Below are 27,054 nucleotides of genomic sequence, written 5' to 3' on the forward strand. Positions count from 1 at the left end.
TTATGATAAACAAAATAAATATCATCTCCTACGCTCCTGACAGCATGTGCTGCCATAGAAATAGCCTAGACAACCAACGGCTCGTTTTCTACAACACCTTGCTCATTTCAGCGAGGAGCGACAAAGTTTCATCGCGTTAAGAGTCCAGGTTACCGCAGAAACTGACTTAACCGCACAAATGCCGGGACTTCATTTTTTTTTTAAGGTTATGGAGGTTATTTTACTTTCATGACCGTCTTCATCCATAACTGTCGGTTACACGGTAATTGTGCCAGCCCTATCCTCAACACAAACACACTGGAATGAAACGCTCTTACACACTAGGTTTAACATTTTTGTGCCAAGAGGATATTTTAATACATTGAAGCCCTTTATAAAATGTATAAATGAACTGTGCTGACAGAACATTTTGTGTTCATTTAAAGTTAATTGTTTTATTAGAACGCTACACATGCATTATAAATGACTGTAGTGTTACGCATACTGCATGCAGGACTCGGTCTCTGTATACCTAACAAGAGAAACAATTTGGCCTGTATGTCCTTATACTTTGGGGTGATCTGCAGAGCTCCATATAGAGACTGCATATCTCTTTAATGAATAACAATGTCTACCATCCTTTAGAGAGCGTTGGGCAAATATTTGATGAGAAAATAAAAAAAAAAAATTTTAAAAGACATTCAACACTTCGCAACAAAATCCTCTGGTTCGGTCCTCATTTGGTGAGCTACTCTCTTAATTGGAGATACAAGGTCACAGACCGCAAAAGTTCACAACTCGCTAACAGCAAAAATAAAGTGCTTAGTTCAATCTAACAAATCCCTCAACAGTCTGAACCCACACTAGCCTAAGACTGCTCTTATATGGGTTTGATCCTCGCATGTTGGACGTTTCAACTAGGGTTGAAGTGACTAGCTACAGTATCCATGATAAATCACTTGTTCCAGGGAGTAAAATTAACGGCGAGGCCAGATAAAATGCTGCTGTGAACGGCTACTTTGTGTCAACGAGCACAAAGAGGTGCATTCATCAGGTAGCCATGCTGCTCCATGTGCAGACCTACACTTGGTTTTATTTCGACAGACCACAACGCCAACTCCCAAACTCACTCCTCTAAAGTGTCATACTACTAATATACAGGTAGTTACTGCGGTTGCTTTACAAAACCTTCCCTAGAAAGATTGATAAAGTCCGCTATTTTCTACACGGACTTTATGACAACTTAAGTCCTTCCTATTCTCGTCGTTATATCCAAAAGATAACACCTAAATGTTACAAAAAAAAGAGGTTTGAATATATAAGGGCTGCTTAATGCATCAGTTGAAGTGAAAAATAGTGCCGAGTGCAATCACAGTGATTCTGGAACTGTGCAACTAAATACCAAAGTGCATTTCGGTCCAAAGTAAATGTGAAGTGTGCCCATGATTGACTTCAGATAATTACAGTCGTTCTGGAACCGAGGAAACTTAAAACAATGACATACCCTGTGCAGGGGCTGACAGGGAAAAGGGCCGAGGGAAATAAGATAGGAGTTGGGCAACAGTGACAACGATAATGGTGATGACAGAGCTAAGCAGTGCTACGAGCTATGAAGCAGTACTATAATGCAACCCAAATTCTACTCCCGTCCTTCCCCGTCGACAGCCGCGTTGGAGGACATTCAAAATGTACAGAACTCCGGGAAGAAAGGAACATGATGTGCCGAGTCTCAATGGTCTTCTATTGAGAAAGGAAAGACATTTACGCTGGCCTAAATATAGCGTTGTTAAGCAAAGCATAGACCGTTCTATAAGTCCTCTTTATCTCAAGGACAAGATTGCAGACACCGGTTTACCAATTAGCGTGTACTGGTTTTTACCTTGAACTCCACTCCCACAGCTCGATTCAGTGTGTATCCACTGTACATCCACAGTGCCCTTCACTACGGCAAAGCCCTGGATGAGCTCAGTTAACCAGGCTACTCCTCCACAAGCTTCAACTGCCTGTCTGTCTGGACACAGCAGGTCAAGCTGCTACTCAAGGGCCTCTTTGCCCTACTGCTCGTTTTGAGGCATTTAGGTTCAACATTGTGCAGCCGTCTATTCTGTTTCTGCCACGTAATGCCAAACCTCTCATTTCATGGGTCTGGTTAATGCTTAATTTATTTCAACAATAAATCTTCAGGTACTCAGGACACCAAACCAAGAATATGTTGAAAGACCATAAATAATGCTAGGACAGACCTTTTACCCATTTAACAGTGGTGCTTCTCAAGAGTGGTTCAACAGGCAACAGGCTCACATAGAACCTTGAAATGGCTCACTCTAGTGTCATTTCTGTCACACAGGTTTATAGACAATTATAGACACATATCTCAAGCTGTCAGATGTTTTGCATTCCAAATCACTTGTTGGTTCATCCATCGTTAAGAGTGATATCGTCACAATTTGGTAGTCGGAGTTCATTGTGCCTTTCGAAAAAAATACGTGGACACAATTGTGTTTTTAACGTCAACCAGTGCTCGGACTGCAACATTTCAGCACATGACTTTGCCGCTACTATAAAACCCGCTAGATCGACGGAAGCTTCTGGTGCAAAATGTAGGCCAGCTAGTAACACACAAAAACCCACAAACAGAGGAGGCTACTGTAGCTAACCTCGGGAGACGAATGGGCCCTCTAATGACAGCCATCTACTGTACTTCAGCAATAAAGTGGGAATATGTACCGAAGACAAATACATGAATTGAATGTAAAGAAAACGTGACGACTGATAAGGAAAGTGATAGAAAAAAAAAAAGACTGAAGCACATTCCAAAAGGATCAAGTCCAAACTACCAGATATGTGGATCTGAAGGTACCTTTTCTTTCTCCTAGTCAAACTGGTTCAGAAATGCCGACGACTTGCCCACACATGGTTTTTTCACTCCTATGCTTAGTTGAATCGAAGTGTTCGTATTTAACACGGGACACAATTAGGATAGTTCAAGAAAGCAGAAGTCATGCACATGGCGGCAAAAGAGAGGAAGGTTACAGGCTCATTTCCTACCCGCTTCTGAAGACAAAGTGGAGTAATGGCAGGCAAGGTGACTCTCCTCGTATTGAAATTCATGTTTCGTTCTTCAGTACACAACAACTAAGGTGAAATGTATCCATATATCTTAATTGTAAATACTGGTATTCTATTAATTATTTTTTAGAAAAACCAAACAATAATCACAATGTTAATATCTAAATATTCAGAAGCCTCTCGACTGAAAGTGATTCTACTGTGTGCTATAGAATGCACTTTGCACAGTATATTTCTACAGTGAGATCGTGCACACTGAATGTGTGAGACAGAGACAGAAGTAATCTCTGAACAATAAACTCCTCCTTTGTCCTTGGAAAACTAAAACGTTGTCGTCCCCCCCCCCCCCCCCTCTCTCTCTCGCTCAAAGAAAGCCACTTTATCAAGCCACAAACAGCTCTTGATAAAAATAGTTCCAATGAGGACTATAGTTACAATGCAGAAGGTCAGCGAAAGCGAAAATGACTTTATATATCAGGTTCAAAAATGGTACACAAAAGTTAATAGGTGTACTGTATCATCTATAGTAATGTAGTTGCTCATGTCTAGCAGCTCAGGGACTGTATTTCCATTGGTACAAATGCAACATGAGGTTTATTTTTGTTGTTGTTGAAAATGAAAACTTTGAGGGTAATCAATGGCCAGTTCTTTAGTAGCATTGGCACCTCTTTCTTCTTTACCAGAAGAATATATGTTGGTATATTCAATGATATCATTGTACTACAAATGGTGTAGAAATGTTGTCAACTTTAGAATAACGTACATTTGCAAATGCGTCCACAATATTACCCATCAAATCGCATTTGAAAGGCATTTCCATATTTAATTTCGTATCGTAAAAAAAATAGTAAGTTAAGTGCAAATATAGGGAATGGATAATAGCGCATGGCTGATATAATATCTATACAAACACTACAGCAAGGAAAATCTGTGCATGAAACAAATCTCAGCAGGCAAGTAGAGAGGATTGGGGGAGAGGTGGTTGGTAGGCTGTGAATTGGGGGGGGGGTTCAAAATAGATCTGCACCAAGTTGTTCCCACAGCCACAATTGCCACAATTCATTATCCACATCTGTTTTACTGTAAGGATGAACAAAGAAGTCTTTATGAAGTAGGAGCAGGCTGCTACAGTACGCATTAGAGTTAATGATGTAATAATTAAAGTCACTCTCAATGGTCTGATAAAGAGGAGTTACACAGTGTCAGTAACGCTGACAAAGTTCTATAAATGTTTCCACCTAATTTTACACGACGTACTCCCAAATGTGATCAGCTGTATTTAAGAATGTAACTGTAATCCAAATGACACATTTTTAAAAGAAAAAGTAATCCGGATTGATTACAGTTACTCGGATTACTTAATCCCCGCTACTTGTAATCTGTTACTAACCAACCCTGGTTACACATTAAATAAATATGTCTTCAATGAAATCGTCGAAGGGGAAAAGGGGATTTGGCCCTGACAAAACATCCATTTGAATTCCTACATTGCTAAACAATTATACAAGCTCCTTTAACTATTCTGCCAAATGCTAACTGCTGATGAACTTGTTTTTATACGTTTGAGGTAAAAGGGGAATTTGATAATGATGTTATGGTTTTGTTGGAAAAATTCAAGCGTTTCTTAATTAAGTGTTATTAAAAAGGACAGCAGAAACATGTCCTTGAACACAGGACACTAGAAACATCCAAGAGTGCTAGATAGATCTCTTTTCATAAAACCCAGTAATGCATTTAGCTAGGACCTATAATGGGTCACAGACGAAAAGTGCCCAGAAATGCATTGTTAGATACGGACCACACATGCACAGGCCAGTTCGGCTCTGCTACATATTTCTTTCAGCAGGGGCAAAGCTCAGCGTTCAAGCCCAAACTCTCCTATCAATCTTAAAATGTCAAGCAGAGAAGGCAACGTCAGTGAGAAGATAATACACTGACTATATTATGAGAAACAAAAGAGACTAGAAAAAAAAAATGCTTGGATTATTTTAAAGGGCTGATCAATTATTTAATCAACCACATCCTATAGGCAAACAGATATAATTGGACCTTTTAGTCATTTAGCAGACGCTCTTACAGTAGTTAGTGCACTTGTCCCCCCGTAGGAATCGAACCCACAACCCTGTCATGCCACACAGGGCCCCATTGGTATATAAATTCAACAAATAAAAACTTGCGTTTCATTTTCAATACATTATCCGGCTACATGTACTAATTGAAAGAGCATGAAATGTACAACACAGTAAACAGGTCAGAATCAAGACCGTGCACCACAGTTTAGAGGGAGGATTCCTTGCACACTCCCTTCTTCCTTCCTCCCAGACCAGACAGCGGTGGGGGGGTGGGGAGGTTGGCAGGCAGGCAGCACAGCAGTGAATTTCATACATTTCCCCTCATGAGAACGGACGAGAAGTCCTTCCCAAGCTCACAGGCTCTCTGTTTATCTGGAACCGCAGCACATCGTCTTGAGAGCACAGACAAGCAGACGCTGCTAGTTATCCTAGAGTGCAAAAATGAATCTGAATTAATGGAGCCAGATAGATAGCGGCGTCTCCGCAGCTCTCATAACAAAGCCGGCTCTCAGACACTCTGTTCTTGACCAGGGCTTGATTCAAACAAGAACCCTCCGCAGGCCCTCCCAGAGCTGAGCAGCAGGCCTGAGTCTCGCCAGTCTACAGCGATCACACGCAGACAAATAAAACTCTAGTTAGTAATAAAACTACAACTAACACACACACACACACACACACACACACACACTGCCTGCAAAGAAAACTAACTCTAGAAAATGCAGGTCAATAAATACGCAGGAATACCTTTGTAGCGAGGTATTGCAACAGAAACACTGCTATCCTACTTCTTTCTTTTCAACTGTACATTCAGTAAACTGTACATTCAAATTGATATTTTCATCCATATTACAGCAATTTATGTGCTCTTAATATTATTTTATAACACAAAAACAATGGTCATTCTTATATGGTCCTATCCTGTTTGACTCGACTGTGCCGGACCTGAAATCATAAGAGCATAAATCGTCCACCTAGACATGTGTACACAAGGTATAGGTTCCTTGTGATATGACACAGTGATAGCCCCAGACTGGTAGCAGACATTCTCATTGAGTCAGAAGGCAGAACTGAACACCAACACTGTCTGGAAGCAGGGGGGGGGGGGGGGGTATGTCTGCCTGTCTGTCTGGTGAGGGGCCAAGCAGAGTGTCTTTCCACTCTACCAGTTCTGTACACCTAAAAGTCTCTCACCAGAATACATGTGGACATATGCCCTTGTTGTATGACATCTATGTCGCCTCTGAGGAGTACTGACATCAATATTATGCACTTTCTACTATGGATGTCTATAAAATGATATGGATGTTATTCAAATCTTTATGCAATTATAATAATGAACTGAATTGGATTGCGATGTAACCACCAATACCTTACAAATAAAGGTGTTACAAATGACAAAATACGACAGGTACGCAAGTAGCTGTGTCATGGAACAACTTGCTTTACGTAAAGAGCTTTATTTACCAATAGGACGCTCTTCATAACCACGTTCCCTACCACACAAACATAGGGTGTACCTTGCACACCTTGCCAAGCATGGTATGGATTGAAGGGCTTTGTGCTAGCCTTTTGAGGGCCCTTGGTGCTGCAAAGACATGGCAATAACAGGGGACATGGCTCCTACCAATGGGATCTGACTTGAGGTCACGCTCCAAAGTGCATAAGTATTCTATTTCACAAGGTAGTCACAGAAGTGGCTGTGATATGGCTGAGGGAGCAGGAGTACTATAGGACCGATACTGATCAAACTTACTCCCCTTATCACCACATCTGCCCTCTTAATCGCTGGCTGCCGTTAGCCCATGTAACCCTCTCTGTCTTTATAAGTGACAACATTTTGCACATTCCATGCACAGAGTTAAAACCCAAATCATGTGAAAACAATCATTTAACAAATGCGATTCAACATTAAACATTATATTCCGTGTCAGCCACTACGCGGTATGTAATGTACCCAAAGATTGTAATGATCAGTGGTGAAAGTGTCTACACCACAATAACAACTGGATGTAAAAATGCAATTATTTTTAAACAACTATCACATCCCCAAAGACATTTGGTATTTGAATAATAGTCTATACAACATTAATGAATTCGCTTGAAGAGCATTTGAAATAGTTTAACGCTTAAAACTGGTTCCGCCCGTACAACATATGATCGAGAACTACAAAATGGACACGGGCAAATGATAAACACAATATAAACGGATAACAAATTAACTCAACCATGTGTTAGAGATGCACAACAGAGCATGGGGCTTTTCTTGGAGAGTGCTGGTTGAAGTTGACGTGAGAGTCGACTTGCCCATAGCAGTCACGACTTGCCGCTTTGGATATGCAAATGCGCCATGACACTGCAAAAGCACGGCTGACAGTGGCTCAGGCAAACTGCTTTCTCATGACTGGAAAAGCTTTTAAAACCCATGTTAAACAATGGCATGTCAAGCAAAGGGCCTCAGTACAACTCCGAATGGGCATTCAGTCCAATCACAGTAAATCACACTAAAACCTGGTCAAATCACGTACAAGCAGTGGCTACTCCGATTGTCACGGCAACTAGCACCATTGCACACACCATACTAGTCCAATCCCTATATCTTTAATAATTTAATACACTACTGTGGGACAATGTGTTTAAAAAAATATATATATTGATATACACTGCAATCGGAAAGTATTCAGACCCCTTGACTTTTTCCACATTTTGTTACGTTACAGCCTGATTTTCCTCAATCTACACACAATACCCCATAACGACATAGCAAAAACAGGTTTTCACAAATGTTAGCAAATGTATAAAAAAAATGATATTCAAATAAGTATTCAGTTTACTCATTTACTCAGTACTTTGTTGAAGCACGTTTGGCAGCGATTACAGCCTTGAGACTACTTGGGTATGACACTACAAGCTTGGCACAGCTCTATTTGGGGAGTTTCTCCCATTCTTCTCTGCATATTCTCTCAAGCTCGGTCAGGTTGGACGGGGAGCGTCGCTGCACAGCTATTTTCAGGTCTCTCCAGAGATGTTCGATCGGGTCCAAGTCCTGGCTCTGGCTGGGCCAGTCAAGGACATAGAGACTTGTCCCAAAGCCACTCCTGCGTTGTCTTGGCTGTGTGCTTAGGGTCGTTGTCCTGTTGGAAGGTGAACCTTCGCCCCAGTCTGAGGTCCTGAGCACTCTGGAGAAGGTTTTCATAAAGGAGCTCTCTGCACTTTGCTCCGTTCATCTTTCCCTAGATCTTGATTAATCTCCTAGTCCCTGCCGCTGAAAAACATCCCCACAGCATGATGCTGCCACCACCATGCTTCACGATAGGGATGGTGCCTGGTTTCCTCCAGACGTGACACTTGGCATTCAGGCCAAAGTGTTCAATCTTGGTTTCATCAGTTTAGAGAATCTTGTTTCTCATGGTTTGAGAGTCCTTTAGGTGCCTTTTGGCAAACTCCAAGCGGACTGTCATGTGCCTTTTACTGAGGAGTGGCTTCCGTCTGGCCACTCTTCCATAAAAGGCCCGATTGGTGGAGTGCTACAGAGATGGTTGTCCTTCTGGAAGGTTCTCCCATCTCCACAAAGGAACTCTGGAGCTCTGTCAGAGTGACCATCGAGTTCTTGGTCACCTCCCTGACAGAGGCCCTTCTCCCCTGATCGCTCAAGGATGAGCAATAAAAACAGGATGCACTGGAGGTCAATTTCAAGTCTCATAGCAAAGGGTCTAAAAACGTATGTAAATTTGGTATTTGTTTTTGTTGTACCCGTTTTTCGCTTTGTCATTATGGGGTATTGTGTCTAGATGGATTTTTAAAAAATTGGTTTGCCCTCATCAATTGTATCCAAAGGCAAACCAACTTTGCCACGGTCCACACCGGCCAGCTGAAGATAATTAGCGAAAGAAGTTGTCTAACTTGCTAGCTAGTCTAGGCTACTTCCAGACAAGACCAGAGCCCTATACTATAGTGCTGGTAGAAAGGTATTCATACTCCTTGTCTTGTTACACATTGTTGTTACAGCCTGAATTCAAAAGATAGGTTTTTTTTCCTCACCCATTTACATACAATACCCCATAATGACAAAGTGAAAACATGTTTTTAGAAATTGTAGCAAATGTACTGAAGATTATATACAGAAGTATGTAATTTACATAAGTATTCACACCCCTAAATTAACATGTTAGAATTACCCTTGGCAGCAATTACAGCTGTGAGTCTTTCTTGGTAAATCTCTTAAGAACTTTGTACAATATTTGCACAATTATTTTATTTTTTATTCTTCAAGCTCTGACAAGACTGTTTTCAAGTCTTGCTATAGATTTTCAAGCCAATTTCAGTCAAAACTGTAACTTGGCCACTCAGGAACATTCAAGGTTGTTTTGGTATGCAACTCCTGTGTATATTTAGCCTTGTGTTTTAGGTTATTGTCCTGCTGAATGTTGAATTAATCTCCCAGTGTCTGGTGGAAAGCAGACTGAACCAGGTTTTCCAATGCATAGCTCCATTCCGTATCTTTTTTATCCTGAAAAACTCCCCAGTCATTAACGATTACAAGCACACCCGTAACATGATGCAGCCACAGATATGCTTGCAAATATGGAGAGTGGACTCAGTAATGTGTTGTATTGCCACATTTTTTGCAGTATTACTTTAGTGCCTTGTTGCAAACAGGATTCATGTTTTGGAATAGTTTTATTGTCTACAGACCTTTTCACCCTGTCATTTAGGTTAGTATTGCGGACTAAATACAATGTTGTGGATCCATCGTCAGTTTTCTCCTATCACAGCCATTAAACTCAAACAGTTGTAGTCACAATTGGCCTCATGTTGAAATCCCTGAGTGGTTTCCATCCTCTCCAGCAACTGAGTTAGGAAGGACGCCTTTAACTTTGTAGTGACTGGGTGTATTAATACGCCATCCAAAGTGTAATTAATAACTTCCATCATGCTCAAAGAAATATTCAATGTCAGATTTTTTATTTGTTTTACCATATCTACCAATAGGTGCCCTTCTTTGCAAGGCATTGGAAAACCTCCTTTGTCTTTGTGGGTGAATCTGTGTTTGAAATGCACTGCTCGACTAAAAGGACCTTACAGATAATTGTATGTGTGTTGTAGAGAGATGAGGTAGTCATTCAAAAATAATGTTAAACACTATTATTGCACACAGAGTGAATCCATGCAACTTATTATGTGATTTGTTAAGCAAATGTTTACTCCTGAACTTATTTAGGCTAGCCATAACAAAAGGGATTGAATGCTTATTGCCTCAAACTATTATTAATTTCAATAAAATTCAAATAAAATGATTCCACTTTCACATTATGGAATATTGTGTGTAGGCCAGTGAGAAAACAAATCTCATTTTAAATTCAGGCTGTAACAAAATGTGGAAAAAGTCAAAGTGGGTGTGAATACTTTCTGATGGTCAACTCAGGATAACCAGTACTACGATAGCGGCTCAGCTTTTAGCTGGGAAAATCTAGATTGCAAAGACCCCTTTAGTACTAATCTGTCCCGGGCAGGCTAACTCAGGGGTGAGGACCAATGAAATCAGGTACCTTCCATCTCTCGCAAAGATCGAGTCATCATCCCTTTCATTTGAGTTAGAAGACTGATTACATCTTTTATTAACCTTTTACTGCAGTGGGCTAAATCAGGGTGACAGAGTGTTTCTTTGAAGTCAAACAAATCTACTTTGAAACAAAAAGTATACACGTCACACACATGGTTATTGTTTGTGTGTTAAATTATAATGTTAAAATACCTATCACATTACACATTTAGTAATGACAGAATGCATTTGAAACTTCACGCACAGTAAAACTTGTGTATGACTAAATACAACAATTTTTTCGATAGGAATGAGAGAAAAAACGACACGTCAACAAGCCTATTTTACGCCATAGCCTGCTGAATTTGCAAGATAACTTTTCTTTCATTTTGATTTCAGCACAAATGAAAATGTGGCATCGACTCGCTCATGGGTCATTCCACCTCAAAGCACAAGAAACACCCACCATCTCAGATTGTTCTGAATTAGTTTGTTAGAAAACCATAGGATTAGCGTTGAAATATAATTTGATCTCTGAGAAATGAATCTAGTTGATTGTACCCTAATTGGCCATTTGAATTTATAGGATTAATATAATATTCAATAAATCTAAACACTGTCTCCCATGCTTGTTCAATGAACCATAAACAATTGATGAACATACACCTGTGGAACGGTCATTAAGACACTAACAGGTTAAGGAGACGGTAGGCAATTAAGGTCACAGTTATGAAAACTTAGGACACTAAAGAGGCCTTTCTACTGACTGAAAAACACACAAAGGAACACAAAAGAAAGATGCCCAGGTTCCCTGCTCATCTGCGTGAACGTGCATTAGGCATGCTGCAAGGAGGCATGAGGACTGCAGATGTGGCCAGGGCATTAAATTGCAATGTCCATACTGTGAGACGCCTAAAACAGCGCTACAGGGAGACGGGACGGACAGCTGATCGTCCTCGCAGTGGAAGACCACGTGTAACAACACCTGCACAGGATCGGTACAGGATGGCAACAACAACTGCCCAAGTTACACCAGGAACGCACAATTCTTCCATCAGTGCTCAGACTGTCCGCAATAGGCTGAGAGAGGCTGGAATAAGGATTTGTAGGCCTATTGTAAACCAGGTCCCCATCAGACATCACCGTCAACAACGTCACCTATGGGCACAAACCCACCATCGCTGGACCAGACAGGACTGGCAATAAGGGTTCTTCACTGCGAGTTGCGGTTTTGTCTCACCAGGGGTGATAGTAGGATTCACATTTATTGTCGAAGGAATGAACGTTACACCGAGACCTGTACACTAGGGCAGAATAGATTGGGAGGTGGAGGGTCCGTCATGGTCTGGGGCGGTGTGTCACGGCATCATCGAACTGAGCTTGTGGTCATTGCAGGCAATCTCATCGCTGTGCATTACAGGGAAGACATCCTCCTCCCTCATGTGCTACCCTTCCTGCAGGCTCATCCTGACATGACGCTCCAGCATGACAATGCCACCAGCCATACTGCTGGTTCTGTGCGTGATTTCCTGCAAGACAGGAATGTCAGTGTTCTGCCATGGCCAACGAAGAGCCCGGATATCAATCCCATTGAGCACATCTGGGACCTATTGGATCGGAGGGTGAGGGCTAGGGCCATTCCCACCAGAAATGTCCGGGAACTTGCAGGTGGTGGAAGAGTGGGGTAACATCTCACAGCAAGAACTGGTGCAGTCCATGAGGTGGAGATTCAGTACTTAATGCGGCTGATGGCCACACCAGATCCTGACTGTTACTTTTGAACCCCCCTTTGTTCAGGGACACATTATTCCATGTCTGTGGAACTTGTTCAGTTTATGTCTCAGTTGTTGAATCTTATGTTCATACAAATATTTACACACGTTAAGTTTCCTGAAAATAAACGCACGGACGTTTCTTTTTTGTTGTTGCCGAGTTTAGTACCTAACATCCGATTTGGACCAAATTTGTTTCTAACAATGAGTTAGAGATGAAGAATGCAAATACATTTTCAAAATCCACCCACGGACCCCCCACGTCAATCACACCCCAATAACTAATATAAGTTATGTTTTGGCAGAGTGAATGTACAAATGCTTCCCCCATTCAAACACACACCAAAGCACACCTCCAAGACCCAAATCTCATTCTCAGTCACATTACCTCATGAGGAGAATTGAAACCGAGGCTAAATCATGAAGTTCAGCCCCACTTTAAAATGTTGAGAGTAAATAATTTGCCTAGAGACTGACTACCCTCAAAGACAGCCTGGGGGATTCAATAGACAGACTTGTCACACCCATTTATGGGGCTAGGGCAGTGATTTCACTGGTTTCTCAAGTGCTGCTGAGGATGGGTCGTGACCCTGCGACTGGGGGATTGTGACACATAAACAGCTGGTCAGTCTGACATATTCCCTTTGTCTCGACAATGGAACAGCTCAAAAGGCTGAGTGAAAGCCTGTCAGCCTAATCAGGTGAGAATGCAGCTCTCATCATTGTGTTACATAAGGAGCACATTGAGACAGGCTAACAAGGAGCCACACTGTTCCAGCCCGAGGTCACCAAGGTGTCATTCTGCATACTTCTTCAATGCTGAGAAATCCAAGTATTTCACTCTTGACAATCAAAAGAGAAAGCCAAATCCATGCTAAACCTTTGGACTTTAAAAAAACAACAACAATAGAGTGAGGTGATCATTAGAGAAATGCAACCACTAATTTCTCAATGTGAATCCTGGGTCAAGTGGAAAGGGGATCGGATATAAAGGGCTCATTTGAGACTGCTGTATCAAGTGAAGACTGACACTTTAGTTTCTTTGGGAAGACAATCGAGCTCTACAATCATCTTATCAGACTGTATACAGAAGAACAAACAACAAGCTGATTACCTCCCTTTAGCAAATCACAAAGTATTCTAAATCGCATGGGCGCCGGAGACAACTGGAGAATGACAAATACACTCGGAAAGCAACTCATTATTAAAAGCTGAGGAGCGAGGTCTAATGCTGCTGATTTTCTTTGGTTAGCACTGAGCTCTGTAATTTCAGGCTTTACCATGACTCAGAGGTCTGAGTTGGGCTAACCCCCCTTGCCTCATCCCCTCCCCCCTCCCTCCCTCAGCCAGAGATACCCAGTGAGTGTAATTAACACCTGCAGGGAACCAATCGCCTCCAGGGAATGGGTGGTGTGGTCATCGAACGAGCCACAGCCAGCCTGACTTGACAGTCTTGGGGATAATGTATAGCAGGCTTTCCGTTTTGACGTTCAGTCATTTCTTAAAGCGTAACCATAATTGTTAGCTTGGAACATAATGAATGTGCTCCCAGTTTAGTAAATGGCACCGAGCATGGGTTCTGTAAAAGCTCATATATCATACAGTACAGATTCAACATTGGCAGAAATCGAAGTTTTGCAGTATAAAAAAAAAACATTGCTCCTGGCCTACAATGAGAAAATGCTAATGTTTTCACACAAATTCAAATTAGATTCGTTTTGCTTTTACTTCACTAATTACATCATTAAAAATGAATTTCTGTGGGCCAGGAACAGCAAGAGCAGCTGTGTGACCATGCTGTATGGTTTTCCATAGTGCAGGCTGAATCGAATCCCCTATCAAAAAAAAGTATAACTTTATTTTAAACTTACTTTAAGTTAAAGTAATGTACAATCGCTAGTGTACACCATGCATCTGCTGTAAGGTGAATTAATAAACCTAACCCCCCAAAATCTAAACGTTAATTCTCTCTTCTAGGTGGGAGACAGCCGCGTGTACAAACAACCTATACCGATAAACTCTTACCATGTAATTGCATCGCAGTTTCTATCTACGTAACTACAATGTTACATAGGTATAGGGACAAGTTAAGGTACTGAAGAGTTATTCATTTAAGCACAGGAATTGCATGTGATGAGATCAAGCAAGAACCAAAACAGAGCCAGATATCTAGTAAGGAGTGAACTCTGACCCAGTGCCAGGTCTCCTCTCCCCCACATTCACCACTCTCTCCAACAATGGCTTCGTCCCAAATGTCACCCTATTCCGGATGTACTGCATTCATTTTGACATTAGCCATTAGACCAGGTGTGCTGTTCATTGTAACACTAGTGCTGATACAGAATCTCGGTAAAGACCGGCTCTCACAATCACACGTAGTGTGGATTCCCTGTAGAGTGTGCTGACAAGGCATTCTCAACAACCTCATTTTCATACTTGCACAACTGGTTCTGCGTCCTCACGCCCTGCAGTATCAGATGCTTAGCGCAAGCCAAACATGACCGAGCTATGGGTGAATTTAAATTAACATGCGTCTTGCGGCTACTTTTTCTTTCTTCCGTCAGTACCATGCTATTTAGAATCACATGTAAATGCCGGAGGTTTTCAACTGGAAAACATAACAGGGAGAAAATTGGTGTTTTCTGTACTATAATATACAGAGAACGCAGACTGGAATAAAATATCTGCTCACTTGAGTTGCGCCGCTTTTGGTCCAGGGTAATAAACAATCAGAGACGAGGGATGAGACGGTTGAGGGAATAAGTTCTGGGAAAGGGTTTGGAAATGGGTCAGTCAGCAGAGTCTCCTCTCCCTCTTCACTCTTCCTGGAGAAAGGGAAAGAAGGAGTATATAAAACAGAGGCAGCCATGTTAATGCCATTGGGACCATAGATCAGATTGCTGGGGGACTGTCGGTCTGGAGCCTACAGAGAGAGTCATAGGGATCTCCTTAGCTTCCGAGACATCAGATTTTACAGTCCATACCCAAACTAAAGCTTGCGTATGGCCAGCTTGTGTTCTATACCTCCTCTCTATTGTTGGGGCCTTTGATGAGGACAATGTGTCTTCTGTACATTCGAGGGGATCAGTATGATTGAACAGGTGATCCTCTCACAGACATGGCTGACGGCCAGTCACTGTGTCTGTGTTGCCCCCCCCCGCCCCACTCTCAGCCAGTCAGACGACACACCCAGCAGAGGGACAAACCGATATTTGATAAAACAATAGATAACAATGGACCCTCCACCTCAGAGGCTGCTTAGAAATAGCACTTTGGAGCCTAGTTCTCTCCAAGTTAGCATTAATCCCAATAAATGCGACATTAATCAAGATAGAGTTTGGTGATACTCCCTCTATACATTCTGTATAGGCTACAATCTGTATACCCATGTCGCCCTATTCATGCAGTGAATCCACAACTGAAATACAGTGTATAATCCTTCTGTTTATTTATGGGTTTCTGATCGTGTCATGTACGAGGGTGCGGCCTTGATGGCCGTTCTGTTGTTTACTTCTCAAAGCGTGTCCATTTAATCCGTTCACATCAAAATCGAGCAGGTGAAGAAAAAAAAAAAACACCCTGTCCGTGTGGGAATGACCAGGCTGACAAAAGCGTCACCACATTCTCCGGTAGCAGCATGAGAAGATAGGAAACAGAGTTTATAAGTGAAGGCCTTGAATGGTAAAAAAAAAAAAAGGTGGCTCACGTTGACATTTCCTTACTGCTCTGTAAACACACAGCAGTTACTAAGTTACTAATTACAAGCAGAAAAGTAACAGGTGCTTGATTCGAGTCCAGTTCTTTCAGTGTACTATCCAAATTGGCTAAAACTATCCTCTCGTTGACAGTTGTGTGCTCACCACAAGTGTTTACAGGTACAAAGTCTACAGCTATTTTTCAACGGACTTCTGTGCCCTACCGCTGCAAACACAAAGGGTGTACTATTCCTCTGTAGGAGAGCACATTGTATGAGCTCACTAATCACATATGTTAAAGATTAACTTCAAGGAGTGAGTTACAGTATAAAGTAAGATAGTATTTCCTCCAAGAGCCTCAGCATATCTAACACATATGAGGTTTGTGTTTTAGACAGTTAATTGAAAACAGACTAAAAATAAGTTTGAAAAAAAAATACAGTAAATCACACTCATTCACAGCAGCCATTCCAAAGGAGAAATAAACCATACCTATTTCCTTTGCAGACAGCAGTCTTGGAGGGCTGGGCATTTGGTGGTTGTAAAGGACCATGCAAAGGGATGAGGGACGGGCTGGAAGAGCCACTCACATTACCCTTCCCACTCCCAAAAATCTCTGCTTTCTCTCCGAGGCAGCCAGAGGTGTGTATGTCTTCCAGTGTGTTATTCATATCACTCATGGGGGCCGGCTATTTCCAAGGCATCATCTGGAGCAGAGAAAAGAGACGAGCTGTTGGATTGGCGTGTAGAGTGTGCAGGGCAGTAGCAGAGCAAAGTGAGAGCGGGAGCGAGAGCTGGCTGGGCTCCTCTGTCTGATCACAGCACACAGCAGACACAAGCTTCTCCGCAAGGCTCATCTGCTGCCCATGAGGCTGGCCCAGTGGGGCAAAATGAACCCTCCTACCAAAACATGATCCACCACAATAAAGTTATTTTTAACTCAATGACTCCCAAATGAGCCCTCTTCGCTTTGACACAGTGACATATTAAAATCCACAAATGTGTCTCTCTCCCCGTCTGGCTTTTCCCCCTGGTTTTAGTAGTTCATTTACACTCTTTTTTTCCACGTCTTGCATTTTGTTTTGAATGAAATGATTATTTTTTACTACCTGGAAAGCAGACCTGCACACAAAGCACACTTACACAAAGGGCTGTTCGTTGTTGGTATGCAACGTATCTCTGTAATGAGTCCTGGAGGTTTGCCAGACTGTAAGACCAAGTGTCCCTTTGTCACAGACTTCACACCGAGGTCCCGACTCCACTTTAAACTGAGCCCTGTGCTGGACTGGATGCATGTGGAGAGTATCCCAGACAGAGTGACTCAGCTGTGGCGTGGTGGGCTGTGGCGTGGTAGTCTATGTCATTCTGTGATAGCCAGCCAGGCATTATGTGTGTGTGTGGTGGGGGGGGGGGGGGGGGGGGGGTTGACACGATAACATCTATCTGAAAAGGTCATGTGTAGCAGAGACTGGGCTGGGGTTGAGAGGCTACTGTAGATAATGACTGCCTGCATGTGATTAAGGTAACATCTGGTTGCAGTACCAGTTTACTTAGATTGCAGAAATCTAGATGACAGAATTTCAGTCAATACAAAACATAGCAAATGTTTTTAACTGTGTATTTCCATGTAAAAAGCCCCATTAGCACCAAAGTCAAGTTTTGGGGAAATTAAAGCATGTGTACATTTTTTTTCTACCATTTTACATCCTAAAAATGTGGAATAAGAAAAGGCTTTGATTGCTGGTCAAACAAAAAATGTATTAAAAAAAAGGTATAATACAATGCATTCAGAAAGTATTCAGACCCCTTGACTTTGTCCAAATGTTCTTACATTACAGCCTTATTGATTAAATTGTATCCTCCCCCTCAATCTACACACAATAGCCAATAATGACAAAGCAAAAACTGCTTTGTATGTGCAAATTTATAAGAAATAAAAAGTACATTGTTGAAGAACCTTTGGCAGCGATTACAGCCTTCTTGGTTATGATGCTATAAGATTGGCACACCTGTATTTGGAGAGTTTCTCACATTCTTCTCTATAGATCCTCTCAAGCTCTAAGGTTGGATGGGGAGCATCGCTGCACAGCTATTTTCAGGTCTCTCCAGAGATGTTTGATCGGGTTCAAGTCTGGGCTCTGGCTGGACCACTCAAGGACATTCAAAGACTTGTCCCGAAGACACTCCTGCATTGTCTTGGCCTTTCTGCTTAGGGTCGTTGTCCTGTTGGAAGGTGAACCTTCGCCCCAATCTGAGGTCCTGAGCAGGTTTTCATGAAGGACCTCTCTGTACTTTGCTCCGTTCAGCTTTCCCTCGATCCTGACTAGTCTCCCAGTCCCTGCTGCTGAAAAACAGCAGTGCCATTTGGGAAGCGGGAGCTGTGAGCCTCCAGTAATGCACTCCCAGTGTAAAGGAGCCCGAGCTAACAGCACTGTCACAATAACACAGCTCCACCTGGCTTAGGCTACCTTTTCACTTAGACACACCATCATATGAAAAGGCCCGTCTCTCTGGAGAGCACCACTGACAAAGCATGACACCAACAAAACAGGAAACCATCAAATAAAAAAGGACAGAAGTGACATGCAAGTTTTTGTAAAGGTGAAAGTGAATAGTCCCATGCTTATTCAACAGATGCATTAAGCAGCACAATAGTGATTTAGTGTAGTGCATATGTGTGCCTGCGAGAGAGAGCGAGAGATGACACATACAGATAGAAAAATAAAAAACAACAGCTTAAGAGAGAGACTACTCAAATAATCGAACTGGGGGTCCTCCAGTGGCAAAGTCCGAGACAAGGACACTTAGGCCGAGCAGCATGGGCTGTCCAAAAATAACCCTGGACTGATACACATTCTTTCGCTATCAGTCAATGCAAATGCTTTCTAATTACATTAGTAGAAGATGAGCCAAAGCTATTTTAGTAGTCTGTGACAATCTCCCAGTCTTGCCACCATGGCAGTCCCAAAATAAGACAATAGCTGGTGAAAGCAGAGGTAAATTATCTCTGTGTGCATTATGGCTGAGGAGCAATGGTCGAGTAAGAGATGTCGAGCACTTATGACTTCATGTAAAGCGAACGGGCCAGTCATACAGTAGCGTCGGCACCCGTTTCGTTCCTTAACCGTGACCTAGGTCGTTCCTCATTGCACATACATGCACTGAAACAAAGCCATATTAGTGCTCTTTCTCTGAGGTCATATTGCATTCTCACGCCTTCAGCAGCCCCACTGAAAGTGATCCCCTCTCAGTTCTCGATCCGACACGAAGACCGTCCACAGCACTAGACTGACGTTGTCGGAAAACAGTCTGCCTGGTCAAGCCTACATCCAGGGTAACAATTACAGTTACGTGTCATCGGCATGTCTTTGGCGTTAAGGAGTTTAGAGTAGCTAGATCAACATGGCCATGTACTGTCGTCACAAACCTGCTGTGTGCGCTTCTCGTTCCCAGTTCACTGTTCTTACTGAATATCCTAGTCCCACTCACCTCACGGTCACGAGGGGAGTACAGGTGAGCTGGGCAGGTACAGTAACGTAGTGTTTACGGTGTCACAGCTGGTTTTGTAAGGAAAAGGCAAATTTATGACAGAAGCTCGCAAAGACAAAACAAAGCTCAGGTGTCTTTCGTCAAGGTTGCCTGCTTATCGTTGTAGCTGAAAAACCAGGTGCAGGTGTGGGCTCGTACAGTGTGACTGACATCAATATATGATCGTTCTAGCTAGAATAGGAAGTAATTTAGCAAACACTATCCTCATCATCATCAATTATTTTTTGTCTTCGGAGCAGCATACTGCCCCACATCTATTTCCAGCCACACATGCAAGGGGCACTTGCACTTATGGAAAGTGCAGAAACAGTTATTCTTAGATGGTCACGTAGAAACATAATTGCACATTACAAAACACAGCACACATCACACACCAACTCACTCATTTGACCTTTACAGCACAACTTACAACATCAGCTGCTCTAATGGGGGACATCACAGAATGGAAATAGCAAACTGGCTTTCTTTTCTAATCCTTCATCCTCTGTTGACGCAGAAAAGAGGACAGCTATAATACCGCAATCTATCACCCCTTGGAGTCCCAGTTTGAACAAAATGCTCTGATTCACAAAAACCAAGACAATTTAGTTGATTGGAGAGAAATGTTGTATGAGCCATTACGTGCATGACTGAGCAGCCAAAACACCTCATGCTGCTGGATTAACAATAGACAAAACCCTGTGACAAAACAGTTTTATGTAACTTGGTTGTTTTGCCCCAACTCAAGAAGTGCCGAAGCTAAAAGCAGAAGAATCCAATGCTAGGTGCAACAGGCAGATTACAGTTAGATCTAAATTTAAATGTGAAATATAATATTATGTGATATAATGTTACCTACCTCCAAATCAGTCATGTCTAGGTAGGCTGCATTAAAGTAAAGTAACTAAGGGGGTGGAAGGGTAGGATTGGGGACACAAAGAGAGAGAGAGAGCAGAGAAGGGGCAGAGAGACCATTAGAATCTCTACACATTGTCTGCAATTTACAGATCACGTTCCACCACTCACTGTAGCACTTTGAGACAGTCACAAATCCAAATGTATTATTATTTTTATTACCAAGACTGATGGATTTTCCACCGCTTGCGTCTACCTCCGTTGAATTCTGTCCCGAGTCATGTCAGATGAAGAATGAAAAAAAATACATCTGACACCAGACATTCAGTACCAATGGTGTCATGAGTATTTTCATTCCTCCTGGGTATAATCTGTGATCTGTTAGATCTCACTAATGACTTGGCAAGTCGACCATTACGACTGAACAAGTCAGTTATATATTACAGTATCGCAGGAGGTTCTGAAAATACATCCCAACTAGTAGATGAAAGGCCTGAAAGTATTTTCTTAGTATATGATTATTATTACCTTGAAAAGTGAAACTTGAAAAGTGAAGCATACACAATAATAACTGATAATGATGAACTCCTAAGTCTATCAGCTAATAGGCCTAATGTGAATAAGCAACTTAATTGCTTTACAAATCACTTCTAAAAGCAGGGAAAAGGCTGCTAGCTTCAGTGATCCCAGATTTACTGACCTGCAATGGATAACAGATTTGCCAAACGAGGCAACAACAAAAAAATCTAACCAATTTAGACTATTCTTTCTTTAAATACAGTAGTAATCTTACTTTTCTAATCCATGTAGAATTTACTTGAATAGCAACAAAAAAAGTACAAACACTGTGCTTTAAAGGAATAATACCTAAACAGTATATTTAGTGATACATTCGCTGTTAAATTAGCATTCTTTTATTTTTACAAAATCCATCAGTTGGGCAAACTAGCATCTGTAAAGTTCTCAGTTAATACCAGGTTCACATGCCCTTGTATTAAACCGCATGAACTCGGGCGTACAAAAGATCGAGATATCCCATTATGTAACATTAACAGGCACCCGGTTCGAGCAAACACACTTCGCAACTCTAGGAGAAAAATACTTGAAACGTGTAGACAAAAGGAGCTATATCTGTACAGCATAGCCTGCTCCCAGAGTGTGTACTAAAAGCTCTAGGAATGAAGAGGTTTTAGCCTCGGAGTGTAGTGCAGGAGGAGGGAGATAAGTGGATATTTTAGAGGTCTCCTTATCAACTACTAAAAATACACCCTTTCTTGCTGAATATTACACGAGGCAATAACCAGCAATGAGTTTCTAACCTACCCTGGGTTTGGAAGCAGAAGTGATTTTTTCTCTCCAAATGATTTCATTCCTACTGGCTATGCACCAAGTGTATCATGCTTCTTTCAAACATTCAAAATGGTCTATATTGTAAAAATGTATGAAAACAAAAATGGTAGAGTTTGGGTTTAGGCATTAGGGTTAGCAACGTGGTTATGGTTTAAAAAAACATTTTTATGACTGTGTGTCTTTGCCAGCTAGACCACTTTGCATAGCTGCCTCCAGAACAAGATTCATGCCGAAAAACGCTGACCTGCCTGTAGCCAATATGGATTTCAATGTCAAGTCACGACTCAGTCACTTCCTTCGACTGACGCCAGATGGCAGTAGCATAAGTGTTGAAGTGACGTTTTTTACTATGCATTTTACGGAACAGTAGACCTACTGACATCTTACAGAGGTGTGAAATAAAGCGCTATAGTAGCCTGTGTAATGTCCATATTGCTACAAAGTAAACAAACAAAAAAATAACATGAAAAGGATAATGGAGGGGTTACAGCCCTACAGGCTTTAGTTATCATTTTGCATAACTTTCAAATTCACATTTAAAGATGCAACAGGGTAGGCTACATCAATTCAATGACAAGACAGGTAGGCTGCTCGTGTCTTACCTTTGCTGGCATATTGCACAGGAACATGCTTCACTGACCACAGATATTGACCGTCTGAAAATAAGATCCAGCCAACATAAGAATCTCACAAGGACTAAAAACGCAATGTCTGTCGAGGACAAAAAGTAATCATCTAGACAGTAGGCTAGCTATCTGTCCAAATCCTACAATTAGCCTACATAAGTGTTCCCTAAAAAAAAAAACGGTTCATTGTAACATATCCTACCTCCTACTCACTGAAATAACGTTACTGCATATTGATTCCTCGCTCGTCTTCATCGCTGTCCTGGAGGTCTGCGTGGCGTGTTCATCTCGTCCACGCGATCTCCTTAGACAGGTGTTTATATTTACTCCCGCGTTACGTCATGCACAACCCTCACGTGTTTACCTGAAAGAGGACTCACTGAGATCCTGCTTGAAAAAGTTTCAAATTTGCAGAGAAGTATCAAGTTAAACTTTTTTTTTGTGCAACCTGGCCTGCAAGGCAATTCGTATAATCCGGGACGTTGTTTTTTTATATCACTCTATTTAATATATGTTAAATCATGTTGTTTGGTCCTGTTTAATTGTGATGAGATTGTGAGTTGTATGCTATGTACTGCACTTCACTTACTGGACATTTTTACTGCTAATAACATTGTCTTCTGTGTCGGATTTCTTTGCAATTCAGTGTTCAATTTACATTCAAAAATGTTCAGTGGGAAACACTCATGGATTGTCAATAGAATACTTTAATATACTCGACAGTAACCTTTATTCATAACAGCATCATATGTTCAGAGAAATACTCTACATACCAGTGTGTCTGGGCACAGCTTTATCAAAATCAAATGAGTAACACAAAATACAAAATGGACTGAGGGATTTATAAGTATCACTTTCAGGTCCATCAAATTGAACCTCTTCAAAATGAAAGACAGTATTAAAATAGGCTACTGTATTTTCTCAATCACAATTACAACTGAATATGGAAACTAATAATATACTTTCTTTGGACAAAATAACACGCGTGAAAAGTAGAATATGCATCGAATTTGAAATAGAAATCATGAATAATAATACAAACAATTATTTCATAATAACAATAATAATAATCTACTTAGATATTTTTTGTCATAAAACAGAAAAGTAGTCTTTTCTACAGTTTATAGGTTGTTAAGACTAGCAACAGAGGTCGTAAAAAACTCAAAGTTTCTATTCCTCTTTCCTCGGCTCATGCTCGAACAGACTCCAGGGCAGGACATCAGGCTCCTAAAAAGACAAAAGAGGGAACTTGAAACCTAACTCAACGCAATGATACATACATTATATAGGCACTCAGACTACATGAATGTAACACTGTCGCAGCTGTACCACCATGTTATTGTACAGTCTAGTGCTTACTGTAGATGTCTCCGTTGATCCATTACTTCTCAGCTCCTCTCCCCACACACACTGAGCCACTGCTCAGGGTCACTCTGGCCTGCCATCTGAACAGTCATGTTGTCACTGGCTGGGCCACCGCTCAGGTCCCCCCTTCCCTGGAGCTCCAAGCCTTTGTTCTCCTCCCCCTCTCCATTGTCACTTCCCTGTGCTCATCAGGGAAGACACAATGCACGCCATCATTCAAAACTCAGGACTGAGTGTGCCAGTCGACACTGAGGAAACTGGAAAGACACTGCTGTACCTGCTGTATATACGCCAACTACCTGTACAACACGAGTATAGGCCTAGTACAGAGAGTCCTTCAGGAATAAATATGGAAAAAGACATGTGCTCAGGCTATTAACAAGGATATAAAAAGTGTTCCCCACTGGATCACAGGGACCAGCACATCAATGACACACAGGCACACTGGCCCAGTCTCTTAGGGAGGGGACCGTGTCACAGGTCAATGTACAATACTACGAGGTAGGATACGCAGCTAGGATTGTTTACCAGGCCACAAACTCGGGAACAAACGCTTATTGTAGACTGTTCCAATTTCATTGTGAGAAAATTGTATATACATTCTCAGAGAGGAGTACATCTCCCATTTCCTGTGTTATTCAACAGTCTCAAAGCTGACCCTAAAGGACATGGGAAAACAGCAGACTGGAGACTTCTTCTGAGGGTAGTCTAATGGTTAAAGAGATAGCACTGACAATGAAACATCGATCACTTTTAAAATCGGCTAGAAAGTGAGATTCTACTGCAAATAATTTTTTTAAGTAGGCATATGCTTTGAACTTTAAAATAAGTATCAAAGAAATTAACATTTAAGCCTAACATTTTATGGGAAAAGCAACTCTTTGGGTTTTATGTTATTTCAGAGTTTAGAGAACTGTGAATATAAATATCCAGATTCCTACTGTATGTTCTAATATTGAAAATACAGAGTCTCATAGAGGAAGCACATAACACAAAACATCTGCAACAACTCACCATAGCCACACCACATGGTCCTTTAGGATCATTGACTAAAAAGCGGCTTGTGATTGGGTAGAATGGTGGCAAGCGAGGAGAGGGTGAGGTGGAGTCTGTGGATAAGGACCGGGACCTTTTGACCGCCGAGGAGACAGCCTGGGCAAAACGGGACGGGGTCGTAGGAGAGTAGGGTTTGGGAGCAGCAAAACTCCTCAGCTTCTCCAGGCTCAGCCCTGGGGATGGGGGCGCCCTGGCAGGACTGGGCCGTGGAGATGGCACACTTGGCTCCATGTCAACTACATTAGCGCCCTCTGATGTCTCCTCCTCCCACTGCACCGGAGGAGGGAAGCTGTCCTCCTCCACTAGCTGCAGTGCCTGCGCTGCTGCTGCTGCTGCCACTAGACTGCCTGGAGCCTCCCTCTGGCCAGCGCCAGGACTGGCATTCAAACTTTTCACTGCCGCCGAGGTTACATAATACCCAGGTGTTCTTTTGTGCTGTGGCAAGCGGAAAGAGCCAGGCTTGGGTTTAGTTGCGGGTGGAATTTTCATCTCCGTGACCTCTGCTATTAAGCCTGCTTGGTCTCCCCCACTAGAGGGGGATGGAATCTTGTCATCTCCTGCAGAAAGTATTCTTGTTGGTGTTGAGGGGGAGTGAATAGGCTCAACCACATTGCTATTTACAGTGCTCTTACTACTACTACTAGTAGTAGTAGTAGTAGTGGTGGTGACTTGCTGAGATAGGGAAGACTCCAAAGGTACAATAGACTGCAGCTCGGTCTGTTCTGCTGTGACCTGTAACTGCTCAGCCTGTGTAGTGCGGTCTTTGAGTTCAAGTGAACCTACTTCCTTCTCAAGAGCCACGTTGGGGGATTCCAACATCAGCTCCAGCTCAAAGTTTCTCAGTTTCTCCAAAGTCTTGTGAGGCACGATAGTGTACGTAGTCATCCCCACCTTGGGGATGTAGTCCCTGGTCAGCTCATTGGATGGCTTCGGAGGGGCCGGGCCACTTTGAGTGGACGTTTGGTACTGAGGGGCTGCTGAGGCAGGAGATAAGGCAGGTGTGATGGGGTCAGCAGGGATCAGCAGCTCCTCTGTAGATGTGGCCATGTCCTTCTTCAGCCCCACCGTTCCAGAGGTAGAGGCTTTAGAAGGGGGAGGCACTTCCTGTTGTCGGGGTGGTGACACAGGACATGGTGGTGTGAGATCGGTCTGAACCTGGGCATCCTCAGCAGGGGGACAGGGGGTGCTTGTGGCCACTGGCCGTTCACGATAGTAGGGGTCAGTGTCCAGCTGATCTGAGGCCTGTGTTCCTGTACTCTGTGTCATAGGCTGGGCTGCTGGTGGGCTGATAGTATGAGAGCTCTCAGTACTACATTCACCTTTGACCCCATCTTGTGTTGTGTAATCTTCACATGGCAAGTCTGTCTGACCATTTATTTCCTCAGCTTGGCAAGGAGGGCTTTCTGGAGAAGATTAAAAAAACAGTAGACAATGATCTTGCCAACATTGCTACTAAAGCTATAGCATTTCATCCATAGTTAACACATTAATGTACATTGAACAAAAATATAAACGTAACATGTAAAGTGTTGGTCCCATGATTCATGAGCAGAAATGAAAAAATCCCAGACATGTTCCATAATGAACAAAAGCTTATTTCTCTCAAATGTTGTGCACATCCCAAAATTTGTTTACATCCCTATTGGCGAGCATTGCTCCTTTGCCAAGATAATCCATCCACCTGACAGGTGTGGCATATCAAGAAGCTGATTAAACAGCATGATCGTTACACAAGTGCACCTCATGCTGGGGACAACAAAAGGCCACTCTAAAAATTGGAAGTTTGTCACACAACACAATGCCATAGATGCTTCAGGTTTTGAGGTAGCATGCAATTGGCATGCTGACTGCAGGAATGTCCACCAGAGCTGTTGCCAGATAATTTAAAGTTAATTTCTACACCATAAGCTGCCTCCAATATGGTTTTAGAGAATTTGGCAGTACGTCCAACCGGCCTCACAACCGCAGAACACGTGTAACCACGCCAGCCAAGAACCTCTTTATATTTTTGTTCAGTATATTTGAATTCATCACTACTTGCAAACATACCATCTGCAGCTTCAGATGTGTCCATCTCGGCAATCAGCATGGGATCCGTGCGCTCAGTGTTGTTCACCATGCTGTGCACTAGTCTGTCAAAAACAGAAG

At 42.3% G+C, this 27,054-nt stretch overlaps 2 protein-coding genes and 1 pseudogene across 29 annotated transcripts in view; 1 reads left to right on the plus strand and 2 right to left on the minus strand.

Moving 5' to 3' along the window:
* grb14 (growth factor receptor bound protein 14) overlaps nucleotides 1-22,843 on the minus strand; it is a 46,118-nt gene extending 23,275 nt beyond the window's left edge. The window contains exons 1-5 of one of the 23 annotated variants that reach the window (XM_090229716.1): nucleotides 22,688-22,843; nucleotides 22,462-22,515; nucleotides 20,514-20,558; nucleotides 16,619-16,833; nucleotides 15,124-15,252 (exon numbers count right to left, since the gene is read on the minus strand). Coding sequence is in view for 12 of the 23 variants with exons in the window: in XM_021597086.3 (XP_021452761.1) it covers nucleotides 15,124-15,256; nucleotides 16,619-16,806 (321 nt within the window). In the remaining 11 variants the exon portion in view is untranslated. Of the gene's footprint in view, nucleotides 1-1,858; nucleotides 2,110-3,027; nucleotides 3,338-15,123; nucleotides 15,257-16,618; nucleotides 16,834-17,269; nucleotides 17,491-20,513; nucleotides 20,559-22,461; nucleotides 22,516-22,687 lie in introns of those variants that run through there. The other 22 variants (XM_021597086.3, XM_090229717.1, XM_021597090.3 and 19 more) reach the window with 22 other exon arrangements.
* Nucleotides 9,376-12,315, plus strand: LOC149984626 (uncharacterized; annotated as a pseudogene). Its single transcript, XR_016494734.1, has one exon. The product of XR_016494734.1 is annotated as an uncharacterized LOC149984626 (transcript).
* A 331-nt stretch (nucleotides 22,844-23,174) lies between the features above and the next one.
* Nucleotides 23,175-27,054, minus strand: part of LOC110520074 (cordon-bleu protein-like 1) — a 53,563-nt gene continuing 49,683 nt past the window's right edge. For all 5 annotated transcript variants that reach the window (XM_090229729.1, XM_021597103.3, XM_021597102.3 and 2 more), the window contains 4 exons: nucleotides 26,956-27,038; nucleotides 24,865-26,309; nucleotides 23,845-24,029; nucleotides 23,175-23,712 (listed from right to left, as the gene is read on the minus strand). In XM_090229729.1, the coding sequence (XP_090085855.1) occupies nucleotides 23,874-24,029; nucleotides 24,865-26,309; nucleotides 26,956-27,038 (1,684 nt within the window). In that variant the 3' untranslated portion in view covers nucleotides 23,175-23,712; nucleotides 23,845-23,873. The remainder of the gene's footprint in view (nucleotides 23,713-23,844; nucleotides 24,030-24,864; nucleotides 26,310-26,955; nucleotides 27,039-27,054) is intronic.

The sequence above is a fragment of the Oncorhynchus mykiss genome, chromosome 3, assembly GCF_057628025.1.
Source record: "Oncorhynchus mykiss isolate SJ-2025 chromosome 3, ASM5762802v1, whole genome shotgun sequence".
Taxonomy (NCBI): Eukaryota; Metazoa; Chordata; class Actinopteri; order Salmoniformes; family Salmonidae; genus Oncorhynchus; species Oncorhynchus mykiss.